At 46.1% G+C, this 24578-nt stretch overlaps 1 protein-coding gene across 2 annotated transcripts in view; it reads right to left on the bottom strand.

Annotated features, from left to right (window-relative positions):
• The window catches only part of LOC144950695 (tyrosine-protein kinase Fer-like), a 61056-nt gene extending 41909 nt beyond the window's left edge, over positions 1-19147 (bottom strand). For both annotated transcript variants that reach the window (XM_078880767.1, XM_078880768.1), the window contains exons 1-7: positions 18674-19147; positions 12457-12566; positions 5119-5321; positions 4398-4571; positions 4113-4215; positions 2804-2990; positions 843-980 (exon numbers count right to left, since the gene is read on the bottom strand). In XM_078880767.1, the coding sequence (XP_078736893.1) occupies positions 843-980; positions 2804-2990; positions 4113-4215; positions 4398-4571; positions 5119-5316 (800 nt within the window). In that variant the 5' untranslated portion in view covers positions 5317-5321; positions 12457-12566; positions 18674-19147. The remainder of the gene's footprint in view (positions 1-842; positions 981-2803; positions 2991-4112; positions 4216-4397; positions 4572-5118; positions 5322-12456; positions 12567-18673) is intronic.
• Between the last annotated feature and the right edge of the window lie 5431 nt (positions 19148-24578).

Genomic DNA, 24578 nt, shown 5'->3' with positions numbered 1-24578 from the left:
ATAGTTTATAGTTCAGCTAACTTCCTTATAGTATAGTTAACTTGATAAAAACGAGTTTTCATCACATGTGGCTGACACCTAGATTCAAACCCAGTGCCAGCTAGGCACTCTGACCACTGAACACCCGGCCACCTACAATACCTGGAAGAGCTAGCTAAAATAAAACATTCGATATCACTGAAAATCGCCAAACATCCCAATGCTGAAAAATTATCTAAAAATTACATGGTTGGGGATGCACGTAGCAGCATCAACCAAGCCCTCTTTAAAAAGTCATGAGACTCGGTGCAGCTTTTATGGGCTAACAAACATAATGATAAGAATAATAAGCATCTTATGGTTCTTCTCAGTAGCAGCTTTTTATGATGAAATATGAGCATTTCTAAGTGCTGTATCTCAAGGTACAGCCCAAGACTTTAAGATCGTACAGCAGGGGTCTTCAACTGGCGGTGCCGTGTGGGCCCCCCATATTGGCCATGTACGTATGTATGTTGAAATTCTTTTGCATCATACACAGCCAACCACGCTAATTGGAGGTGTAGTGTTGAGTCGAAAGGTAGTGTTAGCCTATGGAGAGTATGTATGTGTGTGGAACTTCTTTTGCACTGTACGTAGCTAACCACGCTAAACAGAGGTGTCCCTGGAATGAGCCTAGGAGATATGGTTTATAGACAGATATGGCTCGCCGAGATCAAAACAGATAAAAGAGGAATTAACGAGAGAGAGAAGAGACGCAGATGATTCAGGTGAAAGAGTGACAAACGAGACTGAGTAGGGGAGAGAAGGGCATCCGCCCAAGCAGCCATCGTGCAGTGGCAGTGGCGATTGTGGCAAGGCCTCACCTGTGCTGCTGGATGAAGCTGTCGTACTCCGTGCCGGGGTCTATGAGGGCCACCGCCTCGGCCATGCTCTGCTGCATCCTCACCACCTCGTCGCGCACCAGGCTCGTCATTTGCAGGTAGTCGAGTAGACACTCCTTGCTGCCAGTATCAAAACAAAGACAAAAATCCCCCCCGTTGAGCCTTAACAGACTGTTGGGGCCAGTGCTGTTAGCGATCACCTGTTAGTGACCACCTATGAAGGCTGACAAGATAAACTATAAAACTAAACTATGTTTATGTAGTGTATAGAGCACCGAGTTGCACACACTATAGTTGGAGGCAACACGTTAATTTACACAGCTCTAACCACTTCGGGTTCTTTAGCTAGGTGTGGCTATCTGTTCACTATGTGCGTTACTGTAGCGAACGGGCCAGCCAGCACACACACGCTGTCCAAACCACGATCTTAAGCTACACCTTCCGACGAACGAGGAGCGAAGAGCGAGGACAAAGAGACGCGGGATCCCGGGCTGATCCCCACAGCGAACCCCGACCCCTGTCGCGGCTCCCCCTTTATTTCCCTCGCCCCGCCCTCGGCCACGCCCCCTGCTGGATCAAGTAAGGAGCTCCCAGTCACGTGTCGCCTCCATTACCTGGCGCTCAGCAGCACATGTAAAATACTGGCTGGCGCTAACCATAGAGTGACAACATTTAATGTCACTACACTTATATTACCAGGTAAGGCGAGATGAGCTATGTAACTCTTTTTCAGAAACGACCTGGCTATCACAAATGATAGCTCAACGAAGTGGATTATTGTCATGTGGGAAATTTAAAGCAGCCAAATACTCTAAACGCACGTTGATTCTAAATGTGGAGGTAAAACTGGAGGACCCGGAGGAAAATCCACGCAACCATGGAGAGAATATGCAAACTCCAAATATACAGCAGGCATCAGGGTCAGGATCGAAACACAACCTCCTGTATACCAGGCTAAGTAGTCAACATCTTGCCTCCGTGGCGCCATATATGGTCTTTCTGTCCTCGTATTTCCTTCGTAAAAACATTGCTTGACCGCGTCAAAATTATTACATCTGCCGATGTAGAGGCTGTTAATGCTCGCAGCGCCTTTTGGTTAGTCATCGAACAAGGACGGTCACTGCGCACTTTCAAATGTGCTTCTACAGCCGCCTGGAACGATATTCCTTCCAATATTAGGAAGCCATATTTATTCAGAAGCCACTGGTACAATGCACTTTTAAATCTATATTGAAAAATAATTTCATTAAAACTGCTTTGTGTTTAGTTTGTCGTCGTCCTCTGCGTCTCCAATTAGCATGGTTGGCTACGTACGGTGCGAAAGTACAACAAAACACACATACATTGGCTCCCTGCTTCTGTAGTCGAGTGGAAGTTAAGATCTTGCTGCTCGTATTCATCAGGGTCTTGAGAGGGCCGCCTCCACTTTACATCCAGGAGCAAGGAGTTAATCTCATGCCTCTTGGCAAAGGTTGGCAAGATCTGCCAATGGTGCCCTTCGATGGATAACTCAACCTCATTACTTATGTCCTCGGGGTAATTGGGAGTTTACCGAGGTGGCCCCCCTCACTTGTGGAACTCCCTGCTGGTGCCCCCCCCCCCACCCAGATGTCAAACTCCCGACTGGTGCCCCCCCAACCAGATGTGGAACTCCCGACTGGTGCCCCCCCTCCATCCAGATGGTGCCCCCCCACCCAGATGTGAAAATCCCTACTGGTGCCCTCCCCCCTCTCATTGGCTTTGTTCCTATCTGACTGAGTGTGCCAACCCAGTTGTCTTCATTGTCTTCGTCCTTTTCAAGCACAGCACCTCAAGATGTCGCGAAAGGTGCTTATAACAAGCGCAAATTATCAGTGTTAGCCACAGGACAAAGCGCCGTTAATGTATTTTTATCGACCGCGAAGGGATTGATCTCCGCAAGCGCGCGCGTACGCTGCACGTACAGCACCGTGACAGCGTCCTCCTGCAGGTGCTGCAGGGAGTCGAGCAGTTGCGGCAGGGTGCTGCTGCAATAGGCCTCGCGATGCAGCTGGGCTCCGCGCACGCACAGCACGTAGGCGTTGTGCAGCGAGTGCAGCTTCAGCGTTGCCTTTACCAACTTATCGCGCACCTTCTCCGCCTCCTTGGCACCTACAGCAGGACAGAATGTGGGCGGGTGAGCGGGCGAGGCCGTTGGATGGGCCGGTGGGTGGACCCGTGGGCCGGTGGGCGGGCTGAGGGGGTACTTAACCGGGAGCTGTGAGGTGGCCATGGGGCGGCTCAGAGGTCAGAGATGCCGAGACGGCACCACTGACATTCTGGGTTCTAATCCGAGTTTCAGGCGCCGCACGCAAATAAACCCGGGGTTCTCAGTGCGTAGCGAGCTGATGGTGTCGGGGGGGGGGGGGAGCGCAATAATGGATATATTTTGCACGGCAAGTGAGCGGTGACGTCACATTTGTGATGTCACCCGCATGCGGCAGCGTCACGCAGTGTGCCTGCTGACGTCACGCATCCCCCCCCCACCCTCCGCGTAGGCCGTGTATTAATCCAAGACCAAGTCCTGGGCGAAGCCGGGTAGTAAAGCGAGTGAAAAATAAAAGGTGATTGAGAATGAAGAGGCTCGGGAATTGAACAGGATTACAAAAGGAGCCAATAATATTAAGGGCTCAACAATCTCCTCGATGAACTGGTGATGACATGAAACTAAAACACAAACTTAAAAGATTACGGCATTAATCACAGCACATTTTACATGTGAGCACAAAAAAAATAATAGCGAACTTAATTTTAGAACTTTCGTGACTGCAGGAATTATTATTTGGTTCTTTCGGTTAAGTCACGTCTAAAGATAAAATAATAAATTAAATTAAATAATAGAATACGACGTTTCGATTGCAACACAAGCAATCATCATCAGGTATAATGAAATAGCGACATAAAATCTAACCAGAAAACGACATAAAATCTAACCAGAAAACTATAGACAGACATATTAGCAGACAGATATCACCAAGATACATAGCCACCCCACAGAGACGATCACACCTCTCTGTTACCTGTGTTGCTCTCGCTATGTATCTTGGTGATATCTGTCTGCTAATGTCTGTCTATAGTTTTCTGGTTAGATTTTATGTCGCTATTTCATTATACCTGATGATGATTGCTTGTGTTGCAATCGAAACGTCGTATTCTATTATTTAATTTAATTTATTATTTTATCTTTAGACATGACTTAACCGAAAGAACCAAAAAATAATAGCGTTCACCAACCTCCTTTGGTGACCGCCTCGCCGTACTTGCGCTTGATGGCCGAGGCGTCCTTACACGCCTGCCTGTATTGTCCCTTCACCTTCTCCATGTCAGTCACCGTCACCTGTGGGGACAGACAACAACAGACCGGTCTCTCAATGGGGTCTCGAGCTATTACGCTCTCTCACAAGTCTCTGATAGGATCTCAAGACAATAAACTGACAGGCTGGCACTGAAGAGGTCTCTCAATGGGTCCCTGATTGGGCATCTGACCGAGTCTCTGGTGGAATTCTCAGACTGTCGCACCTTGTTGAGGTTTAGGCGTAGCTGCTGGTACGACTCCATATAGCTCTTCTTGAGCTGCTGCTTGTCTCGGATGAGCGTCGCAATTTTGCTGAGCGGCCCGGTCGTCAACTCCTCCGACTGCCGGCGCATCGCCTTGCCCAGCGCTTCCGTCTGCTGCACCACGCTCGCCCACGACTTAGATTGCGTGTGAGTGTGTTTGTAGAAGTCGTGCAAGGGGGAGGAATGTTTCAAAAAGAGTCATCATCATAACCATCGTAATAACAACATTGGCTTCAGCCTGCATATATAAGACAGTCTAGGTGCAACGATTTCCTTCACAAAAGTAAAATTAAAAAAGTAACCTCTCTTGTGAATACTCTTTGGTTCTTTCAGTAAGTAACCCCTCTTGTGAATGTCAAAACATTCACCTCCGATAGCGCGGTTGGATAAGTACGGTGCGAAAGAATTCAACATACATATAAAACTCAGAGCGAGTTCCTGGTCAAATGAGAACTGAGGTGGTGCTCATCCCCTGTTTAGAGCCCTGTAGGGCCAGTGGTCGAAATTCCACATTCCTATATTGGGGGAAGAGTCCATAAGACAACCACTGTTGACTTCCCCTACAATGTGGCACTCAGTGAAATTGCCTCGTCTCCCTGGTGACCTGCTTTATCCCGGTGACCTCCTGACCCTGGTGGCCACCTATCACCTGGTGGCAATGCGGGGTGGCAACGCGGCTGACCTTGGTGACCTGGCTGACGTGGCTGAGGTCAGGGCGCTCTGTCTGGGCGCACAGGTGCTGCAGCTGGGCCGCGTAGTCACGGTCGATCTTGGCGCGCGTCGCCACATGCTTGCGCACGGCCTCCAGCAGCCGCATCTCGCACTCCTGCTGTGCGACCAGCGCATCGTGCGACTGCTGCATGTACAGCCCGAAGCCCATCGTTGCTGCTCCCATGACAGGGCGATAAATCGACCAAACAACATCGCCAACGTTTTTTTTTTACCACGTCACATAACTGCTGCCTAGATAATATCGTTAGATTATTATCATTTTCAAAAATTCGGTTCAAATACAAATTTTGTGTGGTTTTTTTGCATGCAGTCTTTGGTGATCAAGCTAAGACGGTCAACTCGATGCCTTTGAGAACCAGATTTAAAGAGAGCCAGCTCAGCGCTCCAAGTCCAAAGACACCAAGCCACCTCGCAAACACAGACTTGCAAAATTACTCCAGAGTAAAAAACTGCTTCAATACCCCTTCGAAGGACGCGGTTTGTCCACACCAGGTAGAGCACTCTCCCACACCTATATATTGAATGCATTGGGGGATACTTACATCTATATATATAAAAGGGAAATTTGTGAATGTGTGTCTGTTCGAAATGTTTAGCATACTTCCCAACATGCAACAAATTTTGGGGGGGGGCGCAATAATGCATATAATATATTGCACGGCAAGTGAGTGGTGACGTCACATCTGTGATGTCACCCGCATGCATTACGCAGTGTGCCTGGTGACGTCACGCACCCCCCCCCACCCCAACCCTCCACGTAGGCCGTGTGTATCCCGCACAAATGCGCGGCATCGCTGTCTCGATTTTTTAAGTCAACGCGACTATTTTCAGCTCGCTCTTAAATATAAAGCAGAAAATACATCTGTTTGTGTGAAGCAGAAAAAACTCTCGAACGCCGAGCTCTGACGTGCTGAAATTTGCACAGCTTTTGCTGTCTGGAATTTCTGAGGGAACGCGACAATTTTCACCTCGCCACCTCATTCCCTTCCCGAGTTGCCTAAATCGACTTGACGTATAAGTGGGTTAAGGTTGATTTTTCCTTCAGTGAAAAACATCCGATTTAGTTAAATTGATTTGTTTCAGATTTTTTCTTTCTTGCAAGCATCAATTTTTTTTCAGTGTTTTTCAGTGAAATATAAAGGAATATGAAATTAATCCTAGACAAGTTTCCAAGTCCCGTGCGAAGCCGGTTAGTAAATCTAGTCACAATAAATCACATTTTGTTAACTACTTTAACACATGGATCAGCAGCATGAACACACAGTCACAATCTGAGCATAAAAAAAGTGCACTCACTGGTAACATTTATCATCCTGTTACAATCTCACTCCTAATTCTCCGTTTGCCTTTGTGGTGTGCGGAGACCAAGTGGAAGGTGGTCGACTCAAGTAACAATTGGTGACAATGTCACGCACGCAGTCATGCCCGAACAGGTGTGTATGGACGTATTTGGCAGTACACTGGTGCAGCGTAACACACCGGTCCTCAAAAAACAGTTTAAAATTCGACCAAGTCTAGGGTCAAATATGCCTTTGGAAAATTGACCAAAAAGTCCTCAGGCTAGGTGCTATTCGGCAACAGACTGTGAAGCTTCGTGTTCAGCTGCTCATAACATCCGTCTTCCGACTGCTTCGACATCACGAGAACTGATTTTGACGCATCACCGCCACCCCTGCAGGACTTTCTGACCAGGGTTATGACCTCCTTGCTCTGGTGGTGCCGCGCAAAAAAAATTGCGAATTTGTTTTTGCACCGCACACCACCGGTGTAACGCCAATATTTCTAGATTTTAAGTTTTCGTGACTGCAAGGATTCATACTCTTTGGTTTTTTGGTAAAGTCACGTAGGTAAAAAATAAATAAATGAAAAACAACTAAATTAAATCACGACGTTTCGGAGGCACCACAAGCCTCTGTCTTCAGGTGGAACCGTTACAGCCAAAATCACTGTAGTAAGTGAAGAGAGTTAATAGAGAAACGCAACTATATAGGCTAAGAGGGGGGGAGGAGCCAAGGTAGGGGGGGGGTGCTAAGCTGAGTTAAGCCGATTGATAACATCTATTCATTATGCAGTAGAGGGGGGGTATTGGGGTACCGTGAACAAAGGGGCGGAAGTTGAATTGACTAATAGGAACGCTAAGTTAAGCTGATAGATAACATCTAGTTAATAGGAACGCTATTAAGAAATGAAACAGCCAAATTAAATCACCAATACACGACACTACTATACTCTACACTACACTATACAATACACTACTATAGACTGCTATACATTACACTTTTATATACTCCACAATACACTACACTACTAAACTCTACACAATACACTATACACTACGATACTATAGACTACTATACACTACACTATTAAACATTACAACATACACTGCTATACACTACTATACACTACACAGAGTAACATCCAAATCTCTGACAATCTAAAAACGGTACTAGCTAAAGGGCTGAATTTCGCAGTTACCCCTAAACATATCCCAGTAGAGTATATAATCTCCCATGTCGATGTAGCCCTCAAAGGCTTAGGACACATCCAAATGGACATTGCGAGAGCTGAAATAGCCACTATCCTCAAGAATGCTAAGAAACCCGTTAGCAACATCAGCAAAAACGAACGCTCTGAACTCGCAAATTTGAAAAAGAGGGATGACATAGACATGACAGTCATCCCTCTCGACCGACAAGGGCAATGCCACTGTCATCATGGATAAAATATCATACAACTAAATCTAGGACCTACTCAATGATGGCAGCTACTCCAAAATCAATAGAGATCCGACCAATAGCTAACTACAAAAACCAACAAGATCATCACCAGTTCGACTTCCCTAATCGAACCAATCAAACGGCTCTCCCTGAAACCCTCGGCTGCGAGACCTCCCAGATTATATGGGCTTTCCAAGATCCATAAAGAAGGTACCTCACTAAGGCCCATCGTGTCCACGATCAACTCACCTACCAACAAACTGGCCCGTTTTCTGTCGGATACTCTGCTTCCCTTCACTGGCAAGACCACCTCAGCAATACTTAACTCAAATCACTTGGTCTCTCTAGTCAAGGACATTGTACTGTCTCCTGATGATGTCCTCGTCAGCTTTGATGTGGTCTCTATTCACCAAGGTTCCGGTGCCTGACACCATAACAATAATTGAAGACTTAGTCCAACATGGACTGAACCCTGATGTCCCTGCGCTGGTTAGACACTGCCTCACCAACACGTACTTCACCAGGAATGGTACCTTCTACAAACAAAATGAGGGCACCCCTATGGGTTCCCCCTTGTCACCAGTGATAGCCAATGTTTTCATGGAGAAATTTGAAACAGACGCCATCCAGACATCCACTCTGCGTCCTTCCTTGTGGAAGAGATACGTGGATGATACTTTCGTCATTTGGCCACATGGCCTCCCAGCATTGAACCAATTTCTAGACCACATCAACTCCATACACCCATCCATCAAATTCACCATGGAAGTGGAGAAGGATGGCAAGCTACCATTCCTGGATGTTCTGCTTGAAAGGGAGCCCAATGGCTCTTTGGGACATTCTGTCTACAGGAAGGCCACCCACACAGATTCCTACCTGAAGCCTGATTCCCACCACCATCCGGCACAAAATAATTCACTCATCACAACACTATACCATAGGGTCCACTGCATCTCTGACCAACACCACCTGGCCAGTGAATTGAAACATGTACATCTGGCCCTCATGATGAATGGATACTCGGATCGTGCTATCCACCAAGCTGTTTCTCCCACCGTGGAGAAACAACCCCCTGAGACTCCGATCAAAACCATTACGTTGCCAAACATAGCAGGCGTTACCAAAAAGATTTCCAAAATTCTAGACAAACACAAGATCCAGGTCCGATTCAGTACAGTACACAAGATCCGTGATCTGATCCCATCCGTAAAGGATGTCATTCCTGACTTACAGTACCCTGGTGTCTACAAACTGAGTTGCATCTGTGGTGATTGTTATATCGGGGAAACGAAACAACATATTTCGGACCGCATTTGCGAGCACAAGTCGGATTTAAAACACGGCAGGACGAATTCTTCGGCCGTAGCTGACCACTGTTATAATACTGCTGGTTCTCATGACATTGTGTTCTCTGATACCAAGGTACTCTGCAAGCCTCCTGGATACTACCAAAGATTTGTCCATGAAGCCATCCAGATATACAAACATAGACATAACTTCAACCGAGAGGACGGATTCAAATTGAGCAATGATTGGAAGGATGTAATTAACCAAGTTAAACTTTAGCTGCTTTATAGTTTACTTTCATATCCATATTTCCATTCATTTACTCCCAGCTTTATACACTACCATCACTCAGAAATGTTATGTACAGTGTTTCAATAGTGCCCCAATACTCACCCTCCTTCCCCCCATAGCATTATGCCCAGGAGCCCAGGAGCCTCTATAGTATCTGCATCCCAATGCTCGGTCCGACCTGGCTGCTTCACTACTGTTACACTTCCCCTGATCGTATCTGTTAATCAGCTAATCCCCCCCCCCCCTGACTCCTTGACTCCTCCCCCTTTGTTTACCCCATATATTCATGTGTCTCTAAACAGCTCTCTTTATTCACTACACTAATTTTGCTGCAGCATGTTCCACCTTTACCCTTTGGTTGTAGTGTATAGTAGTGTATTGTATAGTAACGTATAGTGTAGTGGATAGTGTAGTGTGTTTTGTATAGTAGTGTACAGTATAGTGTATTCTGTGGTGTATAGTAGTTTAGTGTATGGTGGTATATTGTGTAGTGTATACCAGTGTATAGTGTAGTGTATAGTAGTGTATTGTATATTAGTGTAGTGTATAGTGTATTCTATAGTATTTTGTGTAGTGCATTGTGGAGTGTATACCAGTGCATAGTGTAGTGTATTATAGTATAGTGGATAGGAGTCTATAGTAATGTTTCAGGTATAGTTGTGTATTGTGTAGTCTTCAGTATTGCGTAGCAAAGTTTATAATAGTGTATTGCGTAGTTTATAGCAGTGTATAGTGTAGTGTACAATAGTATCGCGTAGAATAGTGTAGTGTATAGAAGTGTAGAGCACAGTGTATGGTGTACTGATTAATAGTGTAGTGTATAGTAGTCTATAGTATCGTAGTATATATTGTAGAGTATAGTAGTGTATTGTATTGTGGAGTGTTTAATAGTGTAATGTATAGCAGTCGATAGTAGTGTAGTGTATTGTATAGTGTAGTGTAGAGTATAGTAGTGTCATGTATTAGTGATTTAAATTAGCTGTTTCATTTCTTAATAGCTTTCCTATTAACTAGATGTTATCTATCAGCTTAACTTAGCGTTCCTATTAGTCAATTCAACTTCCGCCCCTTTGTTCACGGTACCCCAATACCCCCCCCCTCTCCTGCATAATGAATAGATGTTATCAATCGGCTCCTCCGACCCTATATAGTCGCGTTTCTCTATTAGCTCTCTTCACTTACTACAGTGATTTGGGCTGTAACGGTTCCACCTGAAGACGGAGGCTTGTGTTGCCTCCGAAACGTCGTGATTTAATTTAGTTGTTTTACATTTATTAATTTTTTACCTATGTGACTTTACCGAAAACACCAAAGAGTATAACGCCAATATGTTCATATGAACTGGCCCGAGCTGTCCACTACATTCACTCCGTTTCCCAATTCAAGTCCTGGGTTGAGACATTCTTCTCCTCCTTGTGCCGATGTCTCAACGCAAAGCCCAGATGACAAATGAAGCCCATTTCCTCCTGTACCCTGCTTCCTTGTTTCAGTTCTCCTCTATAAAAAAAAGCCTTCCTCTTGGCTGCGATCCCCCTCACGACGCGCATGTCCCTCTGTCTGTGCAGGAAGATAAAGGCGAGCAGTAGTGTAGCGGTTAACGATCCGCACTACATACCCAGTAACCCGAGTTCAAGTTCCGCTCTCGACTAACACCAGTGACAATTATCTGAATTGGTCCTGGGCCTCCCCTAGGTCGACTCAGCCTCAAATGAGTACTTAGTACGATGAGTAAACATCACCACCAGGGAGACAAAGGCGGTCGGGTGTGGTGCTGGCCACCGACCCTCTCATGTGCTGTTCCGGCCTTCATAGGTGCTCGCTAACAGCACTTGCCCCAACAGCCTGTTAAGGCGATACCAGGGATATTTTTTATTGCAGTACGATATTGCATTGCACTGTATGGTGGTCAGTGTGGGTGAGTATAGACGTGGGAGCATATAAGTAGAGTATAAGAATGGTGTTTGCTGCACTGCCCCTCTGCTGCCCACCACGTAACGCCGCAGCCACCTGTAACTCCTGTCTGTGCCAGGTGGTCACCTATAGAATCACTAGATCCACGTCCCTCTTACAAATGAGAATGGTTAAACAAAATTAAATAAACAAAACTGTTTGTGGTCAACCACACTCAGCTTGCGAGATCCGACAAGATCAGGCCCATTCCTAGCTAAAACATATATATAGTAACTAGTATTGTTACAGTAAAATTCCATTGCAAATTACTCAATTTGGATAGCACATAGCAACAACACTTGGCAGGACCATCTTGAAAAACAGTTGTGAGACTCCATGAGGCTTTTCTGGGTAAGCAAGTGGAATAATTATAATAAATAATAATCCTGGGTGATTTGGTCATATGCTCTAAATAAATAACCCCGTGAATAATTTAGAAAACCGAGGTGATGTCTCTTAGCTTGTCTACGCAAGTGGGACATGCGGGAGTCGGCAGCAATTCTGAACATTCAAAGAGTGATTTCGCAACGACTGATCAATCACGATGTGCACGGCTCTCACTCGGTGTCAATGCTCCCAGACAGCTGGAATACATCTGTGAACTGCATCCATCTGTGTGGAGCTGAGCGTTATCCCCTCTTACACGGGTGTTTCTCCACACTCCAATTTCATCCCAGGTACCAATCTCTCAGGAAGAGAAATTGGCAAACATCTCAATGTAGCATGACACCTCCGTAACAGGTTTTAAGACTGGAAGAGGCTATCCTGGATAAACCGTGGGCATCATTATTGTCTAAACGACGTTTTGAAAATGATGAAGTCTTAAAAATATCACCATACACCTCGGCCGGATTTTAGTATGCCGCGCATATATCCTTACACGCACACACATCCTATCATCAAGACAAATACACGAGCATCGCCGAGAAGGAACTGGAAAACATTGTAAATGACAGTACTTTATCAACACCAAAAGGAAGATCAGTTTGAACAATCTGGCTTGTGCATTGTCTATGTGCGTGTGTCGCAATCACACATACTTTTAGTCGGCACCAAATGCCTTCAAGGGCGCAGAATAAATTCTTGAGCGGACACACGGCAGTCAGCGGTGTAGCCGGTGTTAACCTTTTGTCGTCTTCACACCTTCCGCCTGCGAGAGAGAGGAAACGTTATTGGGGCGGTGACACAGCCCAGCTGTAGCACGAACGCCACTTGTTATAGAAGTTTGCGGTTCAAATATGGTCGGCCTCCCTGGCTATTGCTATGAGGTGTATTAACCGTACAATATTGTGCTCCATCGACTTAGCAGTGGATAATACAGATACCGTGATGGCATTCGAAGGAAAAGGGCCATTGTGTGCTCGCTTCATGGTCCACATATAAACCTTATGGCGGGACCCTGGGGTCCCATAAGCCCCAGGGCTCTCTCTGAAACATTATATTATAATGTAATAAAAACTTTGCTCTTTTTCACTAATGGGTTTGAAGGATGGTGGCAAGTGTTGTCTTGTTAAACTATGCCTTTAAAACTGAAATTACTTACCTGCAGTACCTCTATTTAAATACACTATCGAAAAGAAACTTTCCATCCCTGTCAATCATCGTGTTTCTCAGTGTGGATTTGTGAACTTTGTAAACATTACATGAAAAAGTACGCGTTTTCAATGCGCTGTTCATACTGTAACAAGCGTTTATACCAATGTTACTCTACAGAGTAGTGGGTCGCCGCTCCTCGTATCCGCATTGATGAGCGGTATGTGGGGACTATGGCTTAAGCGCAAAAAAACCCATCTGCACAGATGCATACGGACAAGAGAAGTATTATCAAACAGGAGGAATTAACAGTGCAATGCATCTCATCTGTTAAATATTTGCAGAGAATAATATTGTCATCGATTGATCCTGGCTGCAGACATTGGTAGGTCACAAATAATAATAAAGATAAGAGAGCAGTTTAACTGTATTATGCAGACCGTGATGACAAATAAAGGACTTAAGTCGTGTCGGCAGTTGTAGCAGCTTTGGATAGGACTTAAGATCCTGCCCATACCCGAGCATGGAGAGCATTCGCTTGTTCGGCTCTTCTGCGCATTCGTCCTCGCTGCGCTTGGAGGACATGACAACAGAATGCACCGCGCCAGGTGGGTCGCGGCGTTTATGTGCACGGTGGGACGGAGTCGGCAAAAAAGTTATTAATTAATTACGATTTTGCCTTCCGTTTATTTGGGACCCCGGGGTCCCACCATAAGGTTCATTCGCCAAATAAAAAAAAAATACCTGCAAATTACTCACTTGGGATTATACATAGTAGCGTCATCCCCTACTGTGAAACTACTGCAGACATATGTCTGAAGCAATCTTGCGCAATAACAATGACGCAAATATGAAAATGTACAAATTATGTGTATTTATAACGGCAGTGCCATTACCAGCTACATATGCGAGACGTCGTAAATGTAAAACTAAAAACTATGTTCATTTTACCAGATAAGACCCACTGAGCTATATAGCTCTTTTTCATAAGTGACCTGGCCACAAATGATAGCTCAAAGATGTGGTTTATCATGTGGAAAATTTATGCCGGCCAAATACTCAAAACGCTAATTTCTAAATGTGGAGCGAAACACCAGAGGAACCGGAGAAAATCAACACGACCACAGGGAGAGAACATGCAAACTCCAGTTACACAGGAGTCAGAGTCAGGATCAAACCCACGATCTCCTGCATACTAGGCGAGGTAGTTAACATCTCGCCACCGAGATCAACGAAGACACAGAAACATAAAATGAAGTTATACCACTGCGTAGTTTTTGCGGTTGCCGTAAAACTCTCAGGTTATGAATTTTCGGGTTGTAGCGGGTGCTGTTCCGCACGATATCTGACGTTTCGCTCCACGTACTCAGGGGCTTCTTCTTTATGAATTGAATTTGGTTCTGAAGTTACTGGGACAACTCGAAAACACATCAGAGATCTAGCTGCACAAAGACAACTGCTAATACATATGCAGCGGTAGCAGTTGTCCTCTGTTTACCCAGGAAAGCCTTTCGGAAGTCTTCAAACTTTTCAGGAAGGTCATCATGCCGAACAACATGCGAGATAACGCAAAATCACACCGGCGAGCTAGACTTTCAGATATCAGTCTGAGCAAGTGCTTTGGCGAGCACCTATGAAGGCCACAATCACACACACACATAAAGATCCCATATCTGGCTATTCAGACGGTGAAACAAGTGCTGTCAGTGAGCAGAGCACACGAAGGAGGTGATAAGTCAGCAGCACGCATTGACATTTTTGTTTCTCCAGTGATGGTTGTTCATACACCGTGCCAGTTACTCATTCGCACCGACCTAGGGGAGGCCTATTTCTAAAATCACTCGCCACTGATGTTATCCATGGCCAGGAATCAAAGCCAAGTCGCTGGGTTAGTGCTGAGTAGCACAGGGCACTAACCACTACGCCACCACTTCCCACATGTGCACACAAAACAAAACCAAGATCCCCCTTATTGCTCCTAAAATACTTTTGGTGCAAGTTCTATTTGCGAGTATCCATTAAGGCTGGCATGGCACACAAGAGGGTGGGTAGCTGGTACTACGCCCGGCCACCTTTGCCTCCCCAATGCCGATGTTTACACACTGTATGATATACTCATTTAGGGCTGAATCAACCTAGAGGAGGCCAAGAACCGGTTCAGATATCCATCACTGATGTTGGCTATAAGCGGGAATAGAATGCGGGTTGTAGTGCAGTGGGATAATCACTACCGCTCTGCAAAATACACACCTACGTGTACACATGCACAAGCACAAGCGTGTAAGTGCACACAATCACTCAAGCGAGTCATTTTTACCGTCTGTGTTCCTCAATGGTAAGGCTACATATTTCAAGTGTAATAATCCAGCCTGGGCATACTTTTCGCTATTAGTGTGGCTTCTCGTGGAAGAATTAATTTAATGTATGACTTTGTATCGACGACTTGCATGGGCAAGCACACTCGCGTAAAATTAGGGCTGGAACAATTTGAACCCTTGGTGATCCTATGCATTGCATCACATGGATCAACAATAGTGAATACCATTTTCCCCCATTAGAGTCAAACGTTGCATTCTATCGCGCCTAGCCATTACGCACTGGACAAACAAAGCGCCTTCTGCCTTAAACAGGGGGGGGGGTGGATGGAGAATGTGGAGAATGTTTGACTGTGACTTAGAAGGGAATGTACCTTAAATGTATACAGGACTTTGTGTGAATAGGTCAGATTCGCGATCATCCATAGAAAACGACAGCACTGTCATGCGCACTGTGTAACATTACACCGTGCGCATAATACTGCCCAGGGTGTGGGCGATTAATTGGTCAGGCCGGAAATGTGCCAGCTAGATGAACGGCATGGTAAGGGAATATTAGCGACCACCATTTGTCAATTCACTGCTGGATGCCATGAGGGTCGTGGGGGCTGTGTGACCATATTTCACCACGCTGATCAGTGCAGATTGGTTCAGGTGGGGATCATAGATGTTGGTTAATAGTACTTTAGATTAGCACAGTTGGCTATGTACGGTACGAAATAAATTCAACATACATACATGTAGTTTAATTTCCCTCTGCTGACAACATAGCCCAGCAGCAGCCTTGAGCACCGTCATACTGGGGTAGTCGCCTATCCATAGCCCTATCCAGGCTCAAGTCTCCTTAGCTTCCGAGATGGGACCAGATCAGGCACATTCCAGGTGATTTGCTCATAGGCCTGCAGAATATATATTGAATCGTTAATGACAAAATTGGTGAGGCGTGGTGGTTTGCTTTGCACAGTAGTGACTGGTTTTGAAAATAATTTGCAAACTATCTCTTTTGCAACTCACATAATGTGGGTTTGGCATTACAATCCAGCCTTGAGATTCATACCAGACTTAGGTATGGCAACGAATTTACTGGGCTCAGTTTCAAGTGACACTTTCCAATTCGCGTTTTTGTTCCAATAAGTGTTGTTCCAGCATCATTAAACCATGGTCAATCCACTGCTGGATGAAGGCCTTCCCAAGCTACTGCCACCTCTCATGATACCTGTGATGCAACAAGCCACCCCAGCGCCTGCACACGTGAGCCGATCTCATCGCTCCATCTCCCCATGTCAGTGACATGACCTGTCAAAACCCATTCGCTTCACTTCGTTTAGCCAACAATATGGAATCAACGCTTCGACCATCACTTAAAGCGTAGCTTTACTCACTCCTGAGTGGTCAGCAAACCCTATCCCATTCTAGTTTAGCTTCATGCAATGTGTACCTCACATTTAAATTCTCACATATATCTCTCGCATTTCTCCACCTCAGATATGCGGGGCAGCATGTAAATTCCTTTTTACGGAGATGGTGAATGAGCCCATAATGCATTGCCAAGTGGATTGTGCCTTGTCTTCACAAGAACGAATCTTCCCACAATGCAACATTTTTTTTATTGAGTCATCATACTTTTTTGACTATTTAGGGGTCTGTTACCCAATAACCACCGTAAGTTAACTATTAATATGCCTATTTAAAAGCTGATCGTCTGAAAACATTTTAAACATGTAATTATCAGCCCCCACGGTGTAAATTGCAGTCTTAATCGCTATACCTACCATCTCTTGACTAGTCAATTTTATGTGACTAGCGGGAAATACCCGGCGTTGCCCGGGCGAAAAAGCCCGACACACACATCGACCTACACACACTTACAGACATTGACCCACACACACAAAGACATCGACTTACACACACACATATGGACTCACACACACAGACATCGACTTTAGATACAAACACACATGGACTGACACACACACATGCACCTACACACAAAGAAATGGACTTACACAATCACCTAGAGCTACACACACACAGACACATCGACTCGCACACATCGACGCAGACACGCACATTAACTCACACGCACACATGTAGTTAGACACATAAATATAAAAAAATGTACTAACTTAATTTCCAAATTTTAGTTGTCTACGCACACACAGACTACGCACACACGTTGATTAACACACACATCGAAGGACACATACACATATCGACTCACACTCGAACGGACTCACACACGGACTTACATGCACAGCGACTTACACACACACATATCGACTTACAAAGACACAGCGACTCGCACACATGGACTTACACACATACAGGTACAGTTATCGACACGATCGGTTTACGACATTTCGCGTTAATGCAATTTACAAATTAGACACTTTTGATTCACAAAATCGAATTTCCGCGTTAACGGAATGTCATTACGGCACACGCGTCATGATATCAATATATCTAGTTTTTAAAACTCATCTCTTTTGAACTGCTTTTTGCGTTTAGTTTGCTGTGCTTCCCCGGCACCTCCAATTACGGTTGGCTATGTACGGTGCGAAAAAGTGCAATACACATACATACTGCCCAAAGACGAACAACTACCAGACTCAACACTGCACCTACGATTAGCACGGTCGGCTACGTACGGTGCGAAAAAAGTTCACCACACAGTACAAACTGGGAGAACCCGGGAGGCTGCGTCATCCATCAACGTCAGCGTCGCGGTGTCACGAGAGCTCCACATGACATTGGCAGTCATTACAACATGTAGCGGATCTTTGGGCGAGTTCCCTCAAAATATTTAATTATTTTTGTTTAAAATGCATTAATGATTCAATAGTTGTAATGTTTATTTTCGTTATTATATTTGTATTGTGAAAAGAGATATAGGTGTGTATATTGTTATTAGTAAGAGTTGGAAGGACGATCCGAACACACATGCCTACATTGTGAGTATAAATGAATAAGATGAACGCTATTTGCGTGACTAGCGCGGTGTGTGTTTTGTTGCGTGACCAACACATCCCCTTCGTGAAGCCCACCGAGATCGGGGCGTTAACGAGTCGACGACCGCCGATCTGTCTGCGTGGTGCCCGTAGGCGGCCCAGATTGCGTGTTGACTACCTATCTGCATGGACTTAGTGTTTGTTATCCACTCATCAGCAGCCTAGGATCTTGTCCGATCCCCACTTACATCGCAAACAGCGTTGGCGCACTTCTACTGTGCTGTGTGTGTCGCCACGGCTGTCTCCCCGCACTGTCCAGCGTGCAGTGTGGTCAAGCGACTCCCTACGAACTCGCACGAGACCCCCCTTCATCCAGCAGTGCGTCGACAAGAAGGTTTGCTCTTACACGGTAACACCGATAACGACGAACACGCCAAACATTACAAATAAAAGCCACTCACCACCTCCCAGGCCGCGCAGGCTTCTTCGGGCGAATTCCCCCGATCCGCACGGAACCGATCGCTGTCGTTTTCGAGCGACCACGGACCGACCCGCGAGTAGCCCCGGGCGCGGGCACGGCGGCGTTTAAACGCCGAGGTTCGGTGCCAGGCTTCGAACGCGAATCCACCCCACAGCGAACCCGCGGCGGCAGCAGCGGCAGCAGCAGCGGCAGCGGCGGCGTCCGCGCGGTGCGGAGGCAACAGAGCGGCCCGTACCCCGCCGCCGCGGCATAGCCGGCGAGGCCACGACACCCACCCCACCACCACTGCACCCGCAGCACGCGCTAGGAGGGGTTGTTTCGGCTGCAGAGGGAGGTAAGGACAGAGAGAGAGAGGAGAGGCGTTGAGACGCTACGACGAGACTTGGAACATCGCGGCAGCGAAGCGGCGTTGGCGCGGCGAGACGGGGGCGAGATGGTGACACTTGCCCAGAGGAACCGGATCCGGGAACCGGCGGAACAGCTGTTGAGCAGGGAACCGGATCCCCTCAAAAAAAACTTCGAGTGGGGGGGACACCGCGATGACGTCATTATCTCAACAACGTCGCGAAAACGTCATCATATCAAGATCGTGGCGTCATTGTCTCGACATCGACGCGCTGACGTCATCGAGAAATGACGTCACAAACAATGACGAGCGTTTGATTTCATCGCCGCTTGGAGACGTCACGGGTACATCCCAAGCCCAGAATCGGTGACTTAATACTACAGGAGGAATCCGATGAGCTAAAAGCTCTTTTTACACAGATGTCCAGTAGTGTGCACGGGGTCAGAAGGTTACAACAAGAACAAACAATACAAACACTTTTGGAGTGCAAAGTATTGGAAAGGTGAGCAAATCAATAAAACGAATAAAATTAAACTATATTTATCATAACCAGATTTAAAGTTTCCGTGACTGCAAGGATTCACTCTTTGGTTATTTCGGTAAAGTCACGTAGGTAAAAAATATAAATGAAAAAACAACTAAATTAAATCACGACGTTTCGATAGCCTCCGTCTTCAGGTGGAACCGTTACAGCCAAATTCACTGTGATAAGTGAAGAGAGCTAATAGAGAAACGCGACCAATTTAGGGTAAGAGGGGGGGGGGGGCAAGGTACGGGGAGGGGGGTGCTGTTGAGGGGTCGAGAGGGGGCAAGTGCTACGCTGAGTTAAGCCAATTGATAACACATTCCTCCTGCGGAGGGAGCTGGTAGGAACGTTGGGTTGCTCGGTCAATGGCCTGCAGGGTCAACGGCGGCGTGGTGTATTCCGCAAATATGCCCGACTGTGAGGGCGGGCACAAGTCTGCGGGAGTATTAACATCTCCAGTGTTTAACAGTACTCTCTTCATTGTTCAGCCAGCACTGGAATAAACATGGGCATTTTCGTTCTTTTCTATCATGTGTATCAACAGGTGCTTGTACACACACATGTCCACGTACACTTGCACCACACTCTCTTTTGGCCTCCCCTCCCCCTCTCTGTCCAATGCGTTGGCGTGTGCAGCAGTAGTTGCTTGCGCACAACCACGTCCACGCCGTCGACGTGTACCACGTCGTTCATTCTTTTGGCCCCGCCCCCCTTCCCGATGCGTTCTACGTGGCACGTCGTGCCGTCTTTGAGCCCCGCCCCCCTCCCTCCCGATACGTTCCATTCATTGGCTACCACATTCTGATGAGCTCCGCCCCCCTCTCACGTAGAATGGAAATAATAAAATAATAAAAATAAAACATATTAAAATAATTCTCACGACGTTTCGGCCACAACGCAAGCAGCCGTCCTCAGGTGAAGAACAGGACGGCTGCTTGCGTTGTGGCCGAAACGTCGTGAAAATTATTTTATTATGTTTTATTTTTATTATTTCCATTCTACGTGACTTTACCGAAAGAACAAAGAAGATGAATCCCTGCAGTCACGAAAGCTTTAAATCGAAATTTGACCCAAAGGTTGTTTTTGATCGTTATATAAATGTTCTAGACTTGTTCTAGACTTTAAGCTTGGCTTTAAATTGTTCGTTTGTGATATATGCAATTAGAGGCGTTTTAGCACTGTGCATTGTAAAGGGATGACGCACTGTAATTACTTACTGTCATTGTAATTCTCTAACTCTAATACTGTTTAGTCTATAACCATGCCCATGTACCCAGAGTATGACTACTTGCAATGCTATTGAGAATAGAACACATGTAAAGGAGTAAGCTGTACAATGGTGATATACAGTACGTATACTGTACACATACAGTACATATAATGGGTGTAAGATACCGATATAGGTGGATGGTATAGATATACATACAGCTTAGGATTAAAGGAATATTCGAATAGTGATGTGCAAATGTGATTGTCAAAGACAAAGATGGTTTATCAGTAGTAGAATTGGGTTTAAGAGAAAACTGTTAATGAATAACCGCACGTGTAAACCAGCGACATGGTTAATGGCGACTCGGGAGCAATGCTGGTTGTAACACACGTGCTGTTGCATTTTACAGGTAAAGGACCCAAAGGTTGTTTTTGATCGTTATATAAATGTTCTAGACTTGTTCTAGACTTGTTCTGGACTTTAAGCGTGGCTTTGAATTGTTCGTTTGTGATATACAGTGAGGGAAAAAAGTATTTGATCCCCTGCTGATTTTGTACGTTTGCCCACTGACAAAGAAATGATCAGTCTATAATTTTAATGGTAGGTTTATTTGAATAGTGAGAGACAGAATAACAACAACAAAATCCAGAAAAACGCATGTCAAACATGTTATAAATTGATTTGCATTTTAATGAGGGAAATAAGTATTTGACCCCCTCTCAATCACAAAGATTTCTGGCTCTCAGGTGTCTTTTATACAGGTAACGAGCTGAGACAAACACACCAGGGGTGGTTATGGCCGCACGCGGAAGGATGCTTACATCCACGTCCGCATCGTTTAGCCTGTGGGGCTGTAACGGCGCTGTGATCCCCCACGGCCCCACCCCTCGGTGGGGGAGTTGCTATATAAGGCGGTGAGCCGGTGGGCTCGGGGTTCAGTGTTTAGCTTTAACCAGCGAAGAAAGAAGACCGGCTAGATAGGCCCTGGGACTCCCCTGGATCGCCGTCCTCCTAAGGACCGACCAGGGCAAGCCAGTGGCGTGGCTCCGAGAGCCAAGAAACGATGTTCTTATAAGAGCCGGTCTGGGGACTCAGGGTGCCGTAATCCCAGCTTGACCAGAGCCGGGTCAGCTAGCCTCCCCTAGCTCTGTAGTGGAGGACCTGGGAGTAGGCTAGCCGGGACAGAGATTGTGGGATCTCCCTGTTAGGCGGGTGAAGGGGCCGATACCCCTTCGAGTGTCGTATACCTTGGCTTGTATATAGTGGAACGTTTAATAAATAAGTGTGCCTCCGACTACGTCGTCCAAGTCTCTTTGAACCTACTACAAATGGTTGAGTGAGTGGCTGAATGAGTGGTTGATGGAGCGATTGGTTCATTGAGAGAGCGGGTGGTTGAGTGAGCGAGTGAGTGGTTCAGTGAGTGAGTGGTTGAGTGAATTAGTGAGTGGTTGAATGAGTATTTGAATGAGTGAGTGTTTGAACCAATGAGTGAGTGTTTGAGCGCAGGAGTGTGTGGTTGATTGAGTGGTTGATTTAATGACTGAGTGAGTGATTGATTGAGTGGTTGAGTGAATGAATGGTTGAGTGAATGGTTGAGTGAGCGAGTGGTTGAGTGAGTGAGTAGTTGAGTGAGTGGTTTAAGTTAGTGGTTGAGTAAGTGAGTGGCTGTATGATTGGCTGAGTGAGTGAGTGAGCGAGTGGATGAGTGAGTGGCTCGCGCGCACCTTGCGTGCGTTGTCCAGAGTGCCGCGCCCGCAGCTGCTCCAGCGACTACGCCATCTTGCCCAGCCCCTCCTGGCGAGCACGCAGCATGCCCTGGAGCTCCCATCACATGGTGCTGGCAATCTGAGACACCCGCCTGTAGCACACACACAGAAGAAGAGATACGGGAATGGATTAGGGCGACCCGGGTGACGAGAAGTTCACTACTTCGCCCGGTATACAGGAGGTTGTAGGTTAGATCCAAACCCTGACGCTTACATATTCAATTCTGCTCGTCCAGGCGGGGAGAATCCAATCACATTTATTCGATGCGATGTTTCTCATGGGATATAATAAGCGACAAAATTTGGACCCCAAACCGAGAGGATTCTGGGATGTTTGTGTTTTTTTGGCAATAACTCTGGAAGGAAACGTCGCAGACCTATCAAGGTGGGACTCGTCCAGCGACATAATGGTTGAGTGACTGGTTGAATGAATTCGGGAATGGTTGAATGAGTGAGTGGTTCAGTCAGTTAGTGGTTGAGGGAGTGAGTGGCTGAGTGAGCGACTGGTTGAGTGATTGAGATAGTGACTGAGCGGCTGAGCGGTTAAGTTAGTGAGTCGTTGAGTGAGTGTGGCTGATTGAGTGAATGGTTGAGTGAGTTAAAGAGTGATGGTTGAGTGGTTGAGTAAGTGATTAAGTGAGTGAGTGGTTGAGTGAGTAAGTAGCTTCGTGAGTAAGTAGCTTCGTGAGTGCGCGGCTGAGTGGTTGAGTGTGTGGCTGAGTGAGTGGCTAAATGAGTGAGTGGCTGAGTGAAAGGGTGAGTGGCTGAGTGAAGGAGTGAGCGGCTGAGGGAGTGAGAAAGTAATTGGTTGAGTGGTTGAGTAAGTCATTAAGCGAGTGAGTGGTTGCTCTAATGATTGGTTAAGTGAATGGTTAAGTGAGTGGTTAAGTGAATGGTTAAGTGAGTCCCCAAGCCGAGAGTATTCTGGTGAGTCGTTGAGTGAGTGGTTTGGTGAGGGGTTGAGTGAAAGGTTGAGTGAGGGGTTGAGTGAGCAAGCGAGTGGTTGAGTGAGTGAATGGTTGAGTGAGCGAGCGGTTGAATGAGCGAGTGGTTTAGTGAGCGAGTGGTTGAGTGACTGAGTGAGTGAGTGGCTGAGTGAGTGGCTGAGTGAGTGAATATCTGAGTGAGTGAGCGGCTGAGTAGTTGAGTGAGTCGTTGAGTGAGTGTGTGGCTGAGTGAGTTTGTGGCTGAGTGAGTGAATGGCTGAATGAATCACAGCTATGATAAAAATGGACATCAGCATATAAGTGGTCTTGTATTCACTCAGTAAATGAAGTTTAATATAAAATTGTACACTCACAGGATCGAGATGAAGATGACATTGCACATCGGAGTAAACCGAGTCGCGGCTATGATGAAATTTTGCATTAGCATAACATTGATTTACTAGCATACAAAATGACTTTTTGCAGAGCGATTTAATACAAAGGTCTGATAGACTACATGAATTTATTTTTTTATAAAAAGTACATACAAACCAGGCTTGCTGCTGTATCGACTGAGTGGAATCAATACAATTAGTATCAATTCACAATCAACAAAGACCATATATGGGAAAATCTCTGATCGGTGATTTTGATTGCATCGTATTGCAGCGCCCCTTTGATGATGTTATAAAGCACTTGCCCCAACAGTCTGTTAAAGGCTACACGTGGATCTTTGTGTGCGAGTAGCTCACAGATCCTTGAGAGATCTGAACACTGTCCGATCATCAGCGAGCTCCTCCGGCAGGCGAGGCTGCGTTGGCGGTTGTCTGTGCATTAAGAGGTGTTAACTATCCCACGCAGAGAAGTCTGTTTACAGGACATAAGAGGTTCTTCACGTACCGTGCCCCGTGTCACCTGAATGTTAAATGGGGCTCCGGTAATTCAGTGTCCACCGCCGAATCATTTTTCACCATCACCACGCGTCCATTAAGGCCAATGTGACGAGGCCATAGATAGACGCCGCGTTATAACGGGGGGGGGGGGGGGGAGCAAGAAAAACGTCGTACTACGTGACATCACAACACCCTGCACACAGCCATAGTGGCTGATT

Source organism: Lampetra fluviatilis, chromosome 59 (genome assembly GCF_964198595.1).
Source record: "Lampetra fluviatilis chromosome 59, kcLamFluv1.1, whole genome shotgun sequence".
Classification (NCBI taxonomy): domain Eukaryota; kingdom Metazoa; phylum Chordata; class Hyperoartia; order Petromyzontiformes; family Petromyzontidae; genus Lampetra; species Lampetra fluviatilis.
This window is presented reverse-complemented; position numbering and strand designations above follow the sequence as displayed.